General features: G+C 40.5%; 1 protein-coding gene across 9 annotated transcripts in view; it reads right to left on the reverse strand.

The window, feature by feature from the left end:
• The window catches only part of LOC135108168 (uncharacterized), a 168510-nt gene that overhangs the window by 125774 nt on the left and 26669 nt on the right, over window positions 1-16067 (reverse strand). Inside the window, exon 6 of one of the 9 annotated variants that reach the window (XM_064018932.1) lies at window positions 12233-13377. The exons of the other annotated variants lie outside the window; for them this stretch is intronic. Coding sequence (XP_063875002.1) covers window positions 13208-13377 — 170 coding nt within the window. The 3' untranslated portion in view covers window positions 12233-13207. Of the gene's footprint in view, window positions 1-12232; window positions 13378-16067 lie in introns of those variants that run through there. 9 annotated transcript variants of the gene reach the window in all.

A 16067-nucleotide genomic window follows, 5' to 3' on the forward strand; every position in this document is an offset into this window, starting at 1 on the left:
CTCTCTCTCTCTCTCTCTCTCTCACCTGCCTCTCTATCACACGCCTCTCCCTCACTCAACTTAATTTTTTTTCTCTTTTTTCTTATATTTCTTACTTTCCTTCTCTCTCCATCACACACCTCTCTTTTTTTATCGCATTTTCTCACTTATTACCGCATTTAATCCCCCTCGCGCCCTGCTAGCCAATCCCGAGGCGGCAGCGTGGCGGGACGGGCTCTGATTGGCTGTAATGTCCCTCGCCCCTAAGCCTTGAGTCGCCCGGTAAATCCTGTCCGTTCCAATTACATTTCACTCACCAGGATGCTCTCTCTCTCTCTCTCTCTCTCTCTCTCTCTCTCTCTCTCTCTCTCTCTCTCTCTCTCTCTCTCTCTCTCTCTCTCTGATGTTTTTCTTTTACATCATTTTTGCATTCTTTAAATTTATATTCCCTTTAGGTCTCTCTCTCTCTCTCTCTCTCTCTCTCTCTCTCTCTCTCTCTCTCTCTCTCTCTCTCTCTCTCTCTCTCTCTCTTCTGGTAAACTAACTGTAATGATGATTTTCATGAATCTCAGACATCACCATCACCATCACCACCTCCAACAACAACAACAACAACAACAACAACAACAACAACAACAGAAGAAAAAGATAAATGAAAAAGAAAAAAAGAAGAAGAAGAAGAAGAAGAAGAAGAAGAAGAAGAAGAAGAAGAAGAAGAAGAAGAAGAAGAAGAAGAAGAAGAAGAAGAAGAAGAAGAAGAAGAAGAAGGATGGTAGTAGTAGTAGTAGTAGTAGTAGTAGTAGTAGTAGTAGTAGTAGTAGTAGTAGTAGTAGTAGTAGTAGTAGTGGTGGTGGTAGTAATAGTAGTAGTAGTAGTAGTAGTAGTAGTAGTAGTAGTAGTAGTAGTAGTAGTAGTAGTAGTAGTAGTAGTAGTAGTAGTAGTAGTAGTAGTAGCAAAAACAATAACAATAACAAGGTAGTAGTAGTAGTAGTAGTAGTAGTAGTAGTAGTAGTAGTAGTAGTAGTAGTAGTAGTAGTAGTAGTAGTAGTAGTAGTAGTAGTAATAATAATAATAATAATAATAATAATAATAATAATAATAATAATAATAATAATAATAATAATAATAATAATAATAATAACATTAATAATAACAATAATTAGTAATAATAACAACAATAATTACCACCACCACCTGTACAGTACAACAAAGTAGACAGGGCAAGCGACACACATCCCTGGGGAGACCTACGTGGGGAGAGGTGTGGCGCGGGAGGCGAGGCGGCACTAGCTTAGGCTTATCGCAATAATGTAATTGATTAACTTAATTTTTTTCCCCGCAGCCTCGCAGCGCCCGACAGTAACGCAGATAACGTCAAAAACAGGTATTTTAATTTCCCTTGGGTTCTCGTGTTGTGCTGGGGTTGTTGCGGGTTGTGGGTGTGTGTGGGGTGGGTGTTGTGTGGTGGTGGGGGTTGAGGGATGTAAGGGTTAGGTAGGTTGGGGGTTGGGTTGTGGTGTGGTAAGGTTGTGTCGTGATATGTTGGGTTGGGTTGGGTTGGATTTGACTGTGGTGTGGTGGGGATGTGTTGGGTTGTGGTGTGGTAGAGTTGTGTTGAGGTTTAATTCATAGGGTTGGGTTGAGTTGGGTTGGGTTGGGTTGGGTTGGGTTGGGTTGGGTTGGGTTGGGTTGTGTTGAGTTGAGTTGAGTTGAGTTGAGTTGGGATGGGATGGGTTGAGTTGGATTGGATTGTGTTGTGGTGTGTTGGGCAGGATTGTTGTGTTGGGGATGTGTCGTGGTGTGGTGTAATGAAGTGTGGTTTGTCAGATGAGGTAAGGTGTGGTGAGGTGAAGTATGGTGCGGTGTGGCGTAGAGTGGCAAACTGCACGAGCAATACTCATAACCAACACATAACAAAAATAAATACAGTCATGACGCTACAGAACACAGTGATGTAGTACACCCTTGAATTCTTAAACATTTCATCCTCTCCTCTCAGCAACTCAACTGTCTCTAATGAATGTTATTTACGTTTCCACGGTGTTATCATGGTCCTGGTGAATTTATCGCCAATCAGGAAAAGATTCATGAAAACCCTTTGAAAAACTGTCCTTATGAAAGACCAAAGCGTTAAGAATATGGGACACAGTGCTGCAAGGTGAAGGTGCGGTGCGCGAGTACAACACTCTGGTGACGGGAAGTGATGACTGATCCACATCACCAGCACAGACCACCATGTGAAGTGATGCAAATGACGTGGTGACAAGCAGACAAGTGGTGCATGGAGGCTAAATCTGAGACTGCAAGTGTGATGCTCAGTGGACAACTGGAAGGCTGGAAGGCATGGAAGTGTGGATGTGCATTGGTGGATGGGAGGGCCAGCAGGGAAGGATGAGTGAAGGGGAAGAGTAATAAGGAAGATCTAGGAAGAGAAGAGAAGGGGAGACAAGGAGAGGGTGTGTGGGGAAGAATGAAATAAGGGAAGAGTTATGAAGGGAACTGTGATGAGGCGGAGAGGTGTTCAGTGTGAATGAGTGACAAGGAGAGGGGAATGTGTGAGGTGAGACGGAAAGGCGAGGAGGAGACACGCAAAGGGGAAAAAGAGGAGATGAAACGGTGAAAGCAGATGGAAAGGAGGAGGAGGAGGAGGAGGAGGACAAAGACGGAGAAGACGACGAGGAAGAAGTAACATATAATAAAGACACCTTATTGAATTTGTCCATTTCCTCAAGACAGTAGACGTGTGTGTGTGTGTGTGTGTGTGTGTGTGTGTGTGTGTGTGTGTGTGTGTGTGTGTGTGTGTGTGTGTGTGTGTGTGTGTGTGTGTGTGTGTGTGTGTGTGTGTGTGTGTGTGTGTGTGTGTGCAGGGGCGCCACGAGAGGCCTAACATCCAGCGTGGTAGTAAGTCTGTTTAGCCACAATGAATCTTGTAACGCCTAGTGAGGATTGAAATTGAGTTATCCAGGTATCTCTCTCTCTCTCTCTCTCTCTCTCTCTCTCTCTCTCTCTCTCTCTCTCTCTCTCTCTCTCTCTCTCTCTCTCTCTCTTACCAGTACCGTAAACGAAGAGAACTTACGAGGACGAGGACACAAACCATATTCATCTCTCTCTCTCTCTCTCTCTCTCTCTCTCTCTCTCTCTCTCTCTCTCTCTCTCTCTCTCTCTCTCTCTCTCTCTCTCTCTCTCTCTCTCTCTCTCTCTCTCTCTCTCTTGCTTCTTGACGGTTAAGAGAGAGAGAGAGAGAGAGAGAGAGAGAGAGAGAGAGAGAGAGAGAGAGAGAGAGAGAGAGAGAGAGAGAGAGAGAGAGAGAGAGAGAGAGAGAGAGAGAGAGAGAGAGAGAAAAGGGAATGAAAAATGAATAAAAATGAATAAGAAAGAATGAATAAAAAAAAGATGAGTTATTTTTTTTATTTATTTTTTTTTTTTTAGATTGAGAACTTTGAGATGGTTTGATATTCCAATCTTTACCAGTGAAAGGATGAAGGAGTGAACATGCTGGTTGACTCACAAAGCTCGTACAATTAATTTTTTTTTCTTTCACCTGTCTCTTACATTCAACACGGTGCAGTGGAAGTTGATTTGGGTCTCCTACAGTGTTTTCATGATTTTTGCAGCAGTGTAGCGGAAGGGGTTAGTGTGTTCAAGGGTGTCTTCATGATTCTAGCAGTATTGTAGAAGTTACCGGGGTTTTCAAGGGTGTTTTCATGATTGCAGCAGTAATGTTTAAGTTACTGGGGTTTTCAAGGGTGTTTTCATGATTCTAGCAGTATTGTAGAAGTTACCGGGGTTTTCAAGGGTGTTTTCATGATTGCAGGAGTAATGTTTAAGTTACTGGGGTTTTCAAGGGTGTTTTCATGATTGCAGCAGTAATGTTTAAGTTATTGGGGTTTTCAAGGGTGTTTTCATGATTCTAGCAGTATTGTAGAAGTTACCGGGGTTTTCAAGGGTGTTTTCATGATTGCAGCAGTAATGTTTAAGTTACTGGGGTTTTCAAGGGTGTTTTCATGATTGCTGCAGTAATGTTTAAGTTACTGGGGTTTTCAAGGGTGTTTTCATGATTGCTGCAGTAATGTTTAAGTTACTGGGGTTTTCAAGGGTGTTTTCATGATTGCTGCAGTAATGTTTAAGTTACTGGGGTTTTCATGATTGCAGCAGTAATGTTTAAGTTACCGGGGTTTTCAAGGGTGTTTTCATGATTGCAGCAGTAATGTATAAGTTATTGGGGTTTTCAAGGGTGTTTTTATTATTTTAGAGGTAATGTAGAGAAAGGCAATGGGTTTTCTCAGGGCTTTTTCATGATTTTACTAGTAGTGTTTTGAAAGTCACTGGGGTTTTCAAGGTTGTTTTCATGATTTTAGTAGAGGAGTGGTGGAAGTTATTAAGTAGAAGTTATGAATATTGTTTTCATGGTTTTAGTAATAGGTAGAGGGAGGCACTCGGTTCTGCAAGGATGATTCATGATTGCAATAGGAGGGTACTGCAAGTCACTGGGGTTTTCAAGGTTGTTTTCATTATTTTAGTTGGAGAGTGGTGGAAGTTACTAGGGTTTTCAAGGAGGTTTTCATGGTTTCAGTAATAGGGAGAGGGAGGTATTGGGGTCTGCAAGGATATATTAGGAATCCCACAAAGGGCAAGAAGAATCAGGGGTGTGATGGGTGGAGGCCGTTCTATAATACTGTTTTTTTTTTCTGTAACATTTAGTCCACTGTAAATAAATAACACAGTACCTCTCCTTGGGGCAGCTGCACTGTACATCGAGCGAGGCATTACAAAGATCTACATTAGGGAGGAAGGAACGCTTGGGTATAACGCTTCACTATCGACTCTTGTTTTTTTCTTCTCTTTTTTCCAAACATTTTATACAACAATACATCTCTCCTTGGGGCAGCTGCACTGTACATCAAGCGAGGCATTAGAAAGATCTACATTAAGGAAGAGGGAAAGTTTGGACATAATGCTACACTACCGCCTCGTTCTCATTCTCTTTAGTGCGCCATTAACGGGAGGAAAAACGTAAACTGCCCCATTAAAATAAGTATAAACGTTCCATTTTATATGCTGCCTGTATATCTTTTCCTTGGCAGGGGGGGGAGTGCGCGGCGCCGGCTGACGGATGGCCCGGCCTGCGCTGCGTTGGTGGTGGTAGTAATAGTGGTGGTGGTAGTGGTCGTAGTGATGGGTAGTAGTAGTAGTAGTAGTAGTAGTAGTAGTAGTAGTAGTAGTAGTAGTAGTAGTAGTAGTAGTAGTAGTAGTAGTAGTAGCAGTATGGCGGCCATTATTTTCCTACAAGAGTCCATACGTTTCCCAGCCCCGCGTCAGAGGTCCCTAAGCCACAAGGGTGTACTCAGCATAAGAGCGTAAGAAAATAAGGGAAGGTGCAGGAAGCCATCAGGCCTACACGTGGCAGTCCTTGTATGAAACATGGCTCCCCTCTATCCACCTATCATTTCCATCCACAAATTTGTCTAATCTGGTCTGGCGTCATATGAATTAAATGTTTGATATTAAAATGGTTCATATTAATATTTTCAAACAGAGTACGTATTCCACGGCACCACTTCTCTGCGCCGCTCCCTTCAGCGTCGCCACAGCGGATCAACATGCTGCAACGTCCCCGGTCTTCTGTGCCTTCCTCAGTCACACCCATTAGAAGCATGTCTTTCGATGTCTTCTTTCACTGCATGCATAAACCTTCTCTCAGCTCTTCCTCTCTTTCTCCAGCAGGGCAGATCCACCTCCAGCATCCTCCTCACCACACTCACCTCGTCTCTCCTCTTAACGTTCCTACACCACCTTCAATGACACCCATCATAAGCATGTTTTTCACTGCATACATAAACTTTCTCTTCAGCTCTTCCTCTCTTTCTCTTGCCAGCTAGATCCACCTCCAGCATCCTCCTCCCCACACACCTCCTCGCCTCTCCTCCTGACACGCCCACACCACCTCAGTCTCACCCCTCTAGCTTTGTTCCCATAGCGATACATTTGATGTGCCTCTCATCGACTGTTTTCAAAGGCCACAGGGATGGGTAGTCGGGTCCTCAAAGGTGTTTCTTCTCTTTGATGGTATTAAATTTTTATCCAAATATAACTAGAATTATGAAAACCACCTTTGAAAACACCTTTGAAAACCTCAGTAATTTTCCACTAGCTATTAAAAATGTAGATTTTTTTTTTTTTTCAGAATACGGTCCTTAGAGAGAGAGAGAGAGAGAGAGAGAGAGAGAGAGAGAGAGAGGAGAGAGAGAGAGAGAGAGAGAGAGAGAGAGAGAGAAGAGCAGAGAGAGAGAGAGAGAAGGAGAGAGAGAGAGAGAGGAGAGAGAGAGAAATCTTGCCATTAATCATTCGTGTTGTTGTTTTGTTGCTTGATAATAAAAAAAAATAATTGCATTTCCTTATTGCTTTTATATTACCACTGTGCATACACGCAATCATAAACACGCACAAAAAATTTTCCTTGTTCCTTGGAGTGGAAATTTTTCTGTAGGTGGTGGTGGTGGTGGTGGTGGTGGTGGTGGTGGTGGAGTGATATTTCCTTAGTATACGTTTAATACATATTTACTTCGTCTTATCTGGCTAATCATGTTTCTGGCCCTTGAAAATAATCCAGATAAGAGACCGAAGTTAGAAATGCAAGAGTCTGTGATAGTTCTGGAGAGTCTATAATGATTTTAAAGCGGTAGGGTCGAGGCCAGAAGTCTTGTAACCTGACGCTCTCACTTCCACTGTTTAATGTGTTCCTTCAGCCTTACAGCCTCTGATCTCCTTGGAACCTTTCACTTCTCAGGCTTTGTAAGGCGACAGGCAGCACATCGGGGGACTTACGGTTGAGAAGAAACTGTTAAATTAGTGGAAAAGAATATGACACGTGAATAGACTTTTGGCCGTGCCTGTACCTATCGGCAGCGAAGAAACACTCATAAGAACCAGACTGATCATCTCTGTGGCTTTTGAAAACAGTCGTTGTGAGAAACGAGTTTAGGAATATAAGACAGACAATTTTCGATAACTAGAGAGTTTCTAACAAGGTGCCTATCGTCAGTTAAGAAAAATATCCATAAGAACCGTAACTAATCATCTCTGTGGCCTTTAAAAATAGTCTTGATGAAAACTTGGAGTGCTGAGGAATACGAGGACCAATGACAGTCTTCCAGAGCCAGTGATAGTTTCAACAAGGCATCTATCGGCAGTGAGGAAAAGCACCATCTGCACAACTTTCAACAGCGTCATTTGTAAATTACAGGCGTTTTCAAGGATACTTTCATGCTTTTAGTGGTAGTTTTCAGTAAAGAAAACGACGCATTTCTACAACTTTCCAACAGAAGTTTTAAAGGGCGCTTTCATGATTCCTAAGATAGATATCATTAAAGAGGGAAAAATAATTATTATAACTTTCAATAGCGTCTTGTAAGTTACAGGGTTTTCCAAGCATGACTTCATGGTTTGACTGACAGTTTTAACAAGGTATCTAGCACCTTCCTATGACTTGAACTCTTTCAAGAGGGAGGTTTCAAGACACTTGTCCTCCGTCATCTGACTTTTCTATTCGACAGTCTTTTAGGAACTGGCACCTAAGTGGGCCTTTTTTTCTCATAATTATGTCGCCCCTGGCCAGTGACACTAGCATATAAAGAAAAAAAGAGAGAGAGTAAGAAAGAACACCCATGAGAACCACCAGACAAATCACCACCGTGGCCTTTGAGAACAGTCCTGCCGACAGACCGGAATGTAGCAATACGAGGCGCCAAGGACGCGGGGCGAGGCGACAGTGCGTAGTGAGCAAGTTGCTCATTATCTCCACAAGCAACCCGTGGGACGCGTCAAGCCAGTTCTATTTAATGCACCCACATTAGTGATACCTGGGACTTGGCCTGCCACTTCACCTTGTTCGAGGGAAGAGTTTCAACTTCAAGGAGCTCCCAAACCTGAATCGGCGCCTCTGTACTGGTCTTTTTCAATTTATAGAAGGGACAATTTGAGCGCTTTTTTTATTATTATTTCTTTTTATACTTAGTTCTTCTTCCTTTGAGCATAAAAATATATAAATAAGTAAATAAATAAATAAATAAATAAGTATATAAATGACTAAGTGAGTGAGTGAGTGAGTGAGTTACTGACTGACTGACTGACTGACTGACTGACTGACTGACTGACTGACTGATTGACTGACTGACTGACTGACCGACTGACTGACTGAGTAACAATACAAAAAATAAATAAAAATAAATAAAATAAAATAAAATAAAATAATATAATATAAAAAAAACTCATATTCCTACTCGTGGTCTGTCATTCCTTGCCTTAGAATTCTCTCGTCATAACAATGATCAGTTTGCTCTCAGTACTACTTCATTGCATTTGTCTTTTTTTTTATTCTAATGTCGACTTTATTTTTCTTGGTATTATTATTTCTTTGGTATAACCTCTTTTTTTTTTACTTGTTTTATTTTTTTCATATTTTAGTTTATTTTATTCTGTTTTATTTATCTATCTATTTATTGTTTCCTTACCAAAGCGCAGCCGTGTGTGTGTGTGTGTGTGTGTGTGTGTGTGTGTGTGTGTGTGTGTGTGTGTGTGTGTGTGTGTGTGTGTGTGTGTGTGTGTGTGTGTGTAATAATAATAATAATAATAATAAACGGTTTATTCTTTAGGCAGTCAACAAACTGAAAATGTACATTGGGGGTGGGGAAATACTTGACATTAATCCTAAAGGTAAGTCAAATCTAGAAGAGACTATTGATTGATGGCTCGCAGTGTGTGTGTGTGTGTGTGTGTGTGTGTGTGTGTGTGTGTGTGTGTGTGTGTGTGTGTGTGTGTGTGTGTGTGTGTGTGTGTGTGTGTGTGTGTGCGATACTAGTAATCATAAATATACACACACACACACACACACACACACACACACACACACACACACACACACACACACACACACACACACACACACAGATTTACCAGAAGGTGTATACAAACATATGCAAAATATATAAGTAAAAAAATAAATAAACAAAAAAATAAACCAAAAAACAAAAAATAAAATATGACAACTTAGTGTCAAAAGGCGCCGCAACATTATGAGCTTGTCTGAGCCCTGCATAAAATAACAATTATAGGCGCGCACGCGCACACACACACACACACACATCCTGACCATCTCAAACAAACAAACAAACAAACAAACAAACAATCGACACAAAATATGACAAACATATCTTTAAACTTTTAAGACGCACCACAGACAGGCCAAGGTCTGAATAAACTTTAGGAAAACACAAGCGATCGTACGTATCTACACGAGAGGCGACGGTCCACTCAACGCAGCAGGCGAGGCGAGGCGAGGAGAGGCGAGGCGGTCCACACTCTCACAGTCTCACACTCTCCCCTGCGCCAAGGTTACGAAACTTAACACTGCTGCTGTGGCTGTGATGGTCCTCGTCTAAATAAAGGCTTTGAAATGTCACACGATAGCTTTATAACTTATTATTATTCCGTGTTTATAAAATGATCGTGTAGTTTTGTCATAATATCTAACACATGTGAGAAGGCCAACTAATTATCACCTCACCCATTGCCTTTTATGCTGCTTTTTTTTTAAATTATGAATAAAGTTTTGGCAATTTCACCGAAAGCTTTTTAGAAATTATAAATGATACGTGTTTATAAAATTATCATGAAGTTTTTATTCCCCCACTAATTACCACGCCACCTTTTACGATCCTTTAGAAATATTGAAAGTTCTACCAATTTCACACAAACCTTTCGGAAATCATTAATCTTACATGTATATAAAATTATCATGCATTTTTATTATTATTATTTTTACTAATATCTGCCAATTATTACCTGAATCACTATATCTTTCATCAGCTTTAAGAAATTACAAACCCTAGGCCACGAATTAATTCATCCTGTAGTAAGACACGTGCTCATTATCACTTCAACTAATACCCTTCCAAGCACGTAAGACAACGACACCTGTTAATTATCACCTGAACCACTACATTTTCCATCAGCCTTAAGAAATAATGCGTCTTAAACCTTGATTCTGATTTATCCCGTAATTCTGCGCTAATACGTAAGACAGGAAGGGGACATCAGTTAATCATGGCCTCAATCACAACCTACCTATCACCCTTTGGAATTATAAACTCTATGTTCCAAATTAATTTACCTTGTGATTTTTAATGAATACCTTAGGCACGTGGGGCGATACCTGCTAATTATCACTCGACCCACTACCTTGCATCAGTATTTTAAAAGTTATATACCCTACGCGTCAAATGAATCTACACAGTAAATTTGCACTAATACCTGAGCCACGTGAGAGAAAGACATTATCACCTGAACGATCATTTTCTCTCAGCCTTCAAAAATTATAAATGCTGAACCCCGAATAAACTTGCCCGTAATTTTGCAGTATTTAGAAGTTATAAATCCTACGCCTCAAATGAATCTATCCCGTGAATTAACACTAATACCTGAGCCACGTGAGAGAAAGACATTATCACCTGAACGATCATTTTCCCTCAGCTTTTACAAATTACAAATCCTACATCATCAGTACTTTATAAATCCTACGCCTCAAATGAATCTATCCCTTGAATTAACACCTGAATTAACCCATGAATTAACCTGAGCTACGTGAGAGAATGACATTATCACCTAAACGATAATTTTCCCTCAGCTTTTACAAATTACAAATCCTACATCATCAATACTTTACGCCTACGCCTCAAATGAATCTATCCCGTGAATTTACACTGAGCCACGTGAGAAAGGCATTATCACCTGAACGATCATTTTCCCTCAGCCTTTACAGTTTATAAATCCTGAACCTCGAATAAACTTGCCCCGTAATTCTGCACTGACACCCGAGACACCTGAGATGATACGTGTTCATTGTGACCTGCCGCACTGCCTTCCATCAGCCTCCCTCGTGTTCCTCCCTTCGCCTTACCCTTTATATTCCAGAGGCAGTGATGGAGCTTACTAAAATGTCCCTTGAGAGTTACAATGGTATGTAATTTTAATATTTCTTTTTCGAGATGATTTTACGAGACACTAAACGCGAATCTGTTGTTAAGGAAGCACCAGGCAAATTTAATTAACATCATAATCTGAGGTTGCTGAAAAAAAAAATAATAAATAAATAAAATTTCCTTGTAAGTCGGAACTGCATGAAACTTGAGAATTTTAAAGATGATTTCATTCACTAGACACAAGATACAACCCTGAATTATGACAAAGCAACAAGCAAATTTAATAGCACCATCTAAACTGCGCATATTAATTAAAATGTCCCTTGTTAGCCGCAATAGTATGACACTTTAAGATTCAGACATTATTTAATTAGACACAAGATCCAACTCTGACTTTTATTTTTTTCTTCTTTTTTTACAGAGAGAAGCAAGCAAATTTAATATCATCTTAAATTTGAGCTTATTAAAATCTCCCCAAGTTGAAATTCTACCAAACTTAAGACTTTACCCCTCTGATTGCTATTTGGTGCCCCTTTCCTTAACTACTAATCACTCTGAGACATCTTTACTTGTTATACAGCCACCTCCAATCTTTAAACTAACTAGAAATTGCAAAATATATTCTTTGCAACCCCTTTTCTTTCTTTTTTCTTCTTTATTATTATTGTTTTTTTCTTTTCTTTTCTTTCCCTTTTCTAATGTAGGAGGGACACCGGCCAACGGCAAAAAAAATTACAAAAAAAAAAAAAAGGGCCCACTGAGGTGCCGGTCCCCAAACAGAGTCAAAAGTGTTCGTCAAAAAAAAAAAATTATACAAAGATTTCCTGCATTACTTAACGGTTTCGTGTCGTAATGAAAGGCTTAGGCAAATCACTTCACTGCACGCTAAGTAAGACTGATTTACAGAATGCAGCAAGCAAACTCAGCAACATCATCAATCCTGAGCCAGAATAAGAGATTAAAAAATACTACCGGACAGAGGGAGCCGAGTCAAAACAGGAACATGTATCGCTCTTATCTGCCACGGCTTTACTACCCTGTGTACGCAGCAGTATTGTCACTGGGTGGGTTAATCAATGTGTATTGTCAGCCTCTATGTAGCAGTACCTGTTGTAGTAGTAGTAGTTGTTGTTGCAGTAGAAATTGTTGTTGTTGTTGTTGTTGTTGTTGTTGTTGTTGTTGTTGCAGTAGAAATTGTTGTTGTTGTTGTTGTTGTGTAGTAGTAGTAGTAGTAGTAGTAGTAGTAGTAGTAGTAGTAGTAGTAGTAGTAGTAGTAGTAGTAGTAGTAGTAGTAGTAGTAGTAGTAGTAGTTGTAGTAGAATTACTGAGTGTGTATTGCAAAGTTGTATACACGCTAAATATTCTTTTTTTTTACTCATCTTTACTTATCTATTTTTTTTTTTTTTTTTTAAGATTCGCATTATATTGAATTTCCGAATTAGATATCAGTGTTTTCTTATTAATGTTTTCCTCTTGCATTTCAGTTTCCATGTTCCTTTTTCCCTCTCATGATTTTCTCCCCTCTTTTTACACCTCTCTTCTTATCTCACTTCTCTTTTATCTTATTTCTCTTCCTGTCTTACATTAAAGTTTCCATTGTTATCCTTTTTTCGTTCATTTTTCATCTTTATTTTATTTTCATCTTGCTTTTATTTTATTATCGCATTTAACTCTCTCTTTTCCTCCTCTTCCTCCTTCCGACTTTATTTTCTTTTTTCCTCTATCTTATCTTTATTTCACCTCGTTCCTTTTTTTATTATCATATTTAACTCTTTTCCTCCTCCTCCTTCCGACTTTTTTTGTGTTTTTTTTCCTCTATTTTCTTATCTTTATTTTATTTTCATCTTGTTCCTCATTTGTTCTCACATTTAACTCTCTCTTTTCCTCTTCCTTCTCCTTCCGTCTTTTTTTTTCCGTTTTTCCTCTATCTTCTTATCTTTATTTTACTTTCATCTTGCTCCTCTTCCAATATCATTTTAAAACTCTATTTTTCTTTTTTTTATTTTTTTTCGCTCTATACATTACATTTTTCTTTTCATTTTGTTCCTCTTATAAAATCAAACTTAACTTTTTTCATTTTCCCCTCCACTCTCCTCACAATTTCTTCCACTTTTTTTCTTCTTTCTTCTTTTTCTTATCTTCTTTTCATCTTGTCTCTCTTATAATCTCCTCCACTCTTTTGCAACTTTTCCTTCTTTTTTTTTTTCCTTTGATCACTTTCTTTTCATTTTGTTCCTTTCTTTAACTTCGCATTAATGTCTTGAAGTTTTCTCCGGGAGTGACGAGGCTGGACAAGAATCGGACGAAAACATCAGAGGCACACACAACACACGTATTTGGGAACTATTTGGGAGCAAAGCTGGAGAGGAGAGACTGAGGTGGTGTGGACGCGTCAGGAGGGAGGAGGATGCTTGTGATGAATCTACCCGGCAGGAGAGAGAGGGGGAAGATCTGAGAGAACGTTTATGCATGTAGTAAAAGAAGACATGCTTGTAATGGGTGTGAATGAGGTGGTGTGGGCGTGTCAGGACGAGAGAAGAGACAAGGTGGAGTATATGTGGAGGAGAAAGAGAGGAACACCCAAGAGAAGGTTTATGAAGTGAAAGAAGACATGACATGCTTGTAATGGGTGTGACTGAGGAGGGGGAAGGTTGATCTGCACGCCAAAATGTCCGCGTCTTGTTACAACTTTTATCAGACCATACTGGAAGTCATTTGAGGTTTTCAAGAGTGTTTTCATGATTCCAGTGCTAGTTTAACAAGACTGGAAAACACACATGAGAATCAGACTAATCACCTCTCTGTTGTCGCGAGATCTATATACCTAGCGAAGAACAAGAGTATTTTTGTCCCGTAAGATCGACTAGGTTTTACTAAATTCATGTACCATTGCCATTATGAAGAGCGTTGAGTTGAGTTGATCCGAAGTGGCGACACAGAAGAAGAGTACTTATATCTATCCTGTCCGATCAACTATATTTACAGAAGTCGTGTCACAGCCATTATCAGTGAACGGAAGAAAACAGACAACCGAGGGCATGGGGGAAAGTCAATCCGTTGCTGTGACACCTACCGGGAGAAGCCCATAAAAGAAGAGTGCTTATTGTTGTCCTATACGATCAGCTAGGCTTACTGAAAACATGCCATAGTTGTTTGGTTGAGCAGAGCCACAACCGAGGGCGTTAGTTAGGGAGTTAATAGTTGTGGTGATACCTGACTAGAACACCTAATAGCTTATCTTTTTGCCCTGTAGGATCAACTAGGCTTACCAAGGTCGCGCCATTATCATTACCAGTGATTGGATGAACACAGAGTCACGAGCAAGGGCGTTAGGGAATGTTGTCGTGGTAATACCTAACTGGAAAAATAGAAAGAAGAGCTTATTTTTGTCCTGTACGATCAGCTAGGATTACTTGAAGTGTCATAATTACTTTCAATGAATGGATGAAGAGCCTTCGGGAAAATTAATTAATTGTGGTAATATCTAACTTTTTTTCTTCCTGTACGACCAATTAGGATCACTGAAGTCACGCTACAGTCATTACCAGCCAGCATATGAACACAAGAAGCACAGGTGAAGGACAGCACACACCGGTAAACTACACAGGTGATAGCGGTCCATGAGGTCACCCCGCCACGCCACGCAAAGGTGCTGGGCTGAGTGAAGGGCGCCGCCTCACCCAACGCCCCTCTGCTTGGTGATGGAGGAAAATGTTCGAGGACACCGCGGCCCAGACGAGGAAATGGTGGTGGTGGTGGTGGTGGTGGTGGTGGTGGTGGTGGTGGTGGTGGTGGTGGTGGTGGGTGGTGTTGTTGTTGTTGTTGTTGTTGTTGTTGTTGTTGTTGTTGTTGTTGTTGTTGTTGTTGTTGTTGATGATGATGATGATGATGATGATGATGATGATGATGATGATGATGATGAATGATGTTGATGATGATTTGTTGTTATTGTTGTTGTTGTTGCTGCTGCTGCTGCTGCTGCTGCTGCTATTGCTGGTGATGGTGGCGGCAGTGGTGGTTGTGGTAGGAGTAGAGGACTAGAAAGAGGAGTAGAAGTAGGAGTAGGAGGAGGACTAGGAGTAGGAGGAGGAGGTCAGCATGCAGTGTGATATATTAATGAGTGAAGGCAAACAACTCGAAAAAGAAAAAAAAAAGAAAGAAAGAAAACTACAGTCATTGTCTCTCGAAGCGGAAACACTGAACTTTTCTCGTCTCTCTCTCTCTCTCTCTCTCTCTCTCTCTCTCTCTCTCTCTCTCTCTCTCTCTCTCTCTCTCTCTCTCTCTCTCTCTCTCTCTTAATCAGTCCTTGTCTCGCGTTCGATTCGATAATTTCGGTAAAAATAATGATAACAAGCACAACGCCACTGTGTGTGTGTGTGTGTGTGTGTGTGTGTGTGTGTGTGTGTGTGTGTGTGTGTGTGTGTGTGTGTGTGTGTGTGTGTGTGTGTGTGATTACAATGACGGTATCCGCACTGGTTCAAAAAAAAATTTTTAAATAATGCTAAAAAAAAAAAGTGGAATACATGTAGTTCCTCCTCCTCCACCTCCTCCTTTTTTCTTCACTCACGTGCAAACGCCCAAAAAAGCCCAGTCATATTGTACACAACGTTGAGTACACACACAAGAAAATCAATATTAGACAACTACCTCCACCAATCACAAATTCATCTCTTCTTAGCGTCAGCGGGATTTAATACAAAGCATCCCACTAATTCCTTCGCGGGACTGTTAACATAAAACACCACATTATCCCATTAATTCCTATTTGATTTACAGACACAAACTTCACTGGACTGAGAGCCATTACTACCTGGCTCGTATTCTGAAACCCTTTGCTCTCTCACCATGACTATTTTCAAAGGCCACAGAGATGACAAACCAGGTTCTCAAGAGTGTGTCTCCCGTTAATAATGTAGAAATCAAGTTAATATGTCACTAGAACCATAAAAACTACCGTTAGAAACCCGTGTCATTTCACCAAGAGGATTTTCAATGTAGTGGAGGTGCGGCGCAGAGGTGTTACAGAATATAGTCCCTTGGTGGCACCTGTACAAGAGCTGGCGGCACTCAAGGTCGAGTCGGGCAAATCAAAGCATTAAAGAGAGGTTCAGG

The sequence above is a fragment of the Scylla paramamosain genome, chromosome 16 (genome assembly GCF_035594125.1).
Source record: "Scylla paramamosain isolate STU-SP2022 chromosome 16, ASM3559412v1, whole genome shotgun sequence".
Classification (NCBI taxonomy): domain Eukaryota; kingdom Metazoa; phylum Arthropoda; class Malacostraca; order Decapoda; family Portunidae; genus Scylla; species Scylla paramamosain.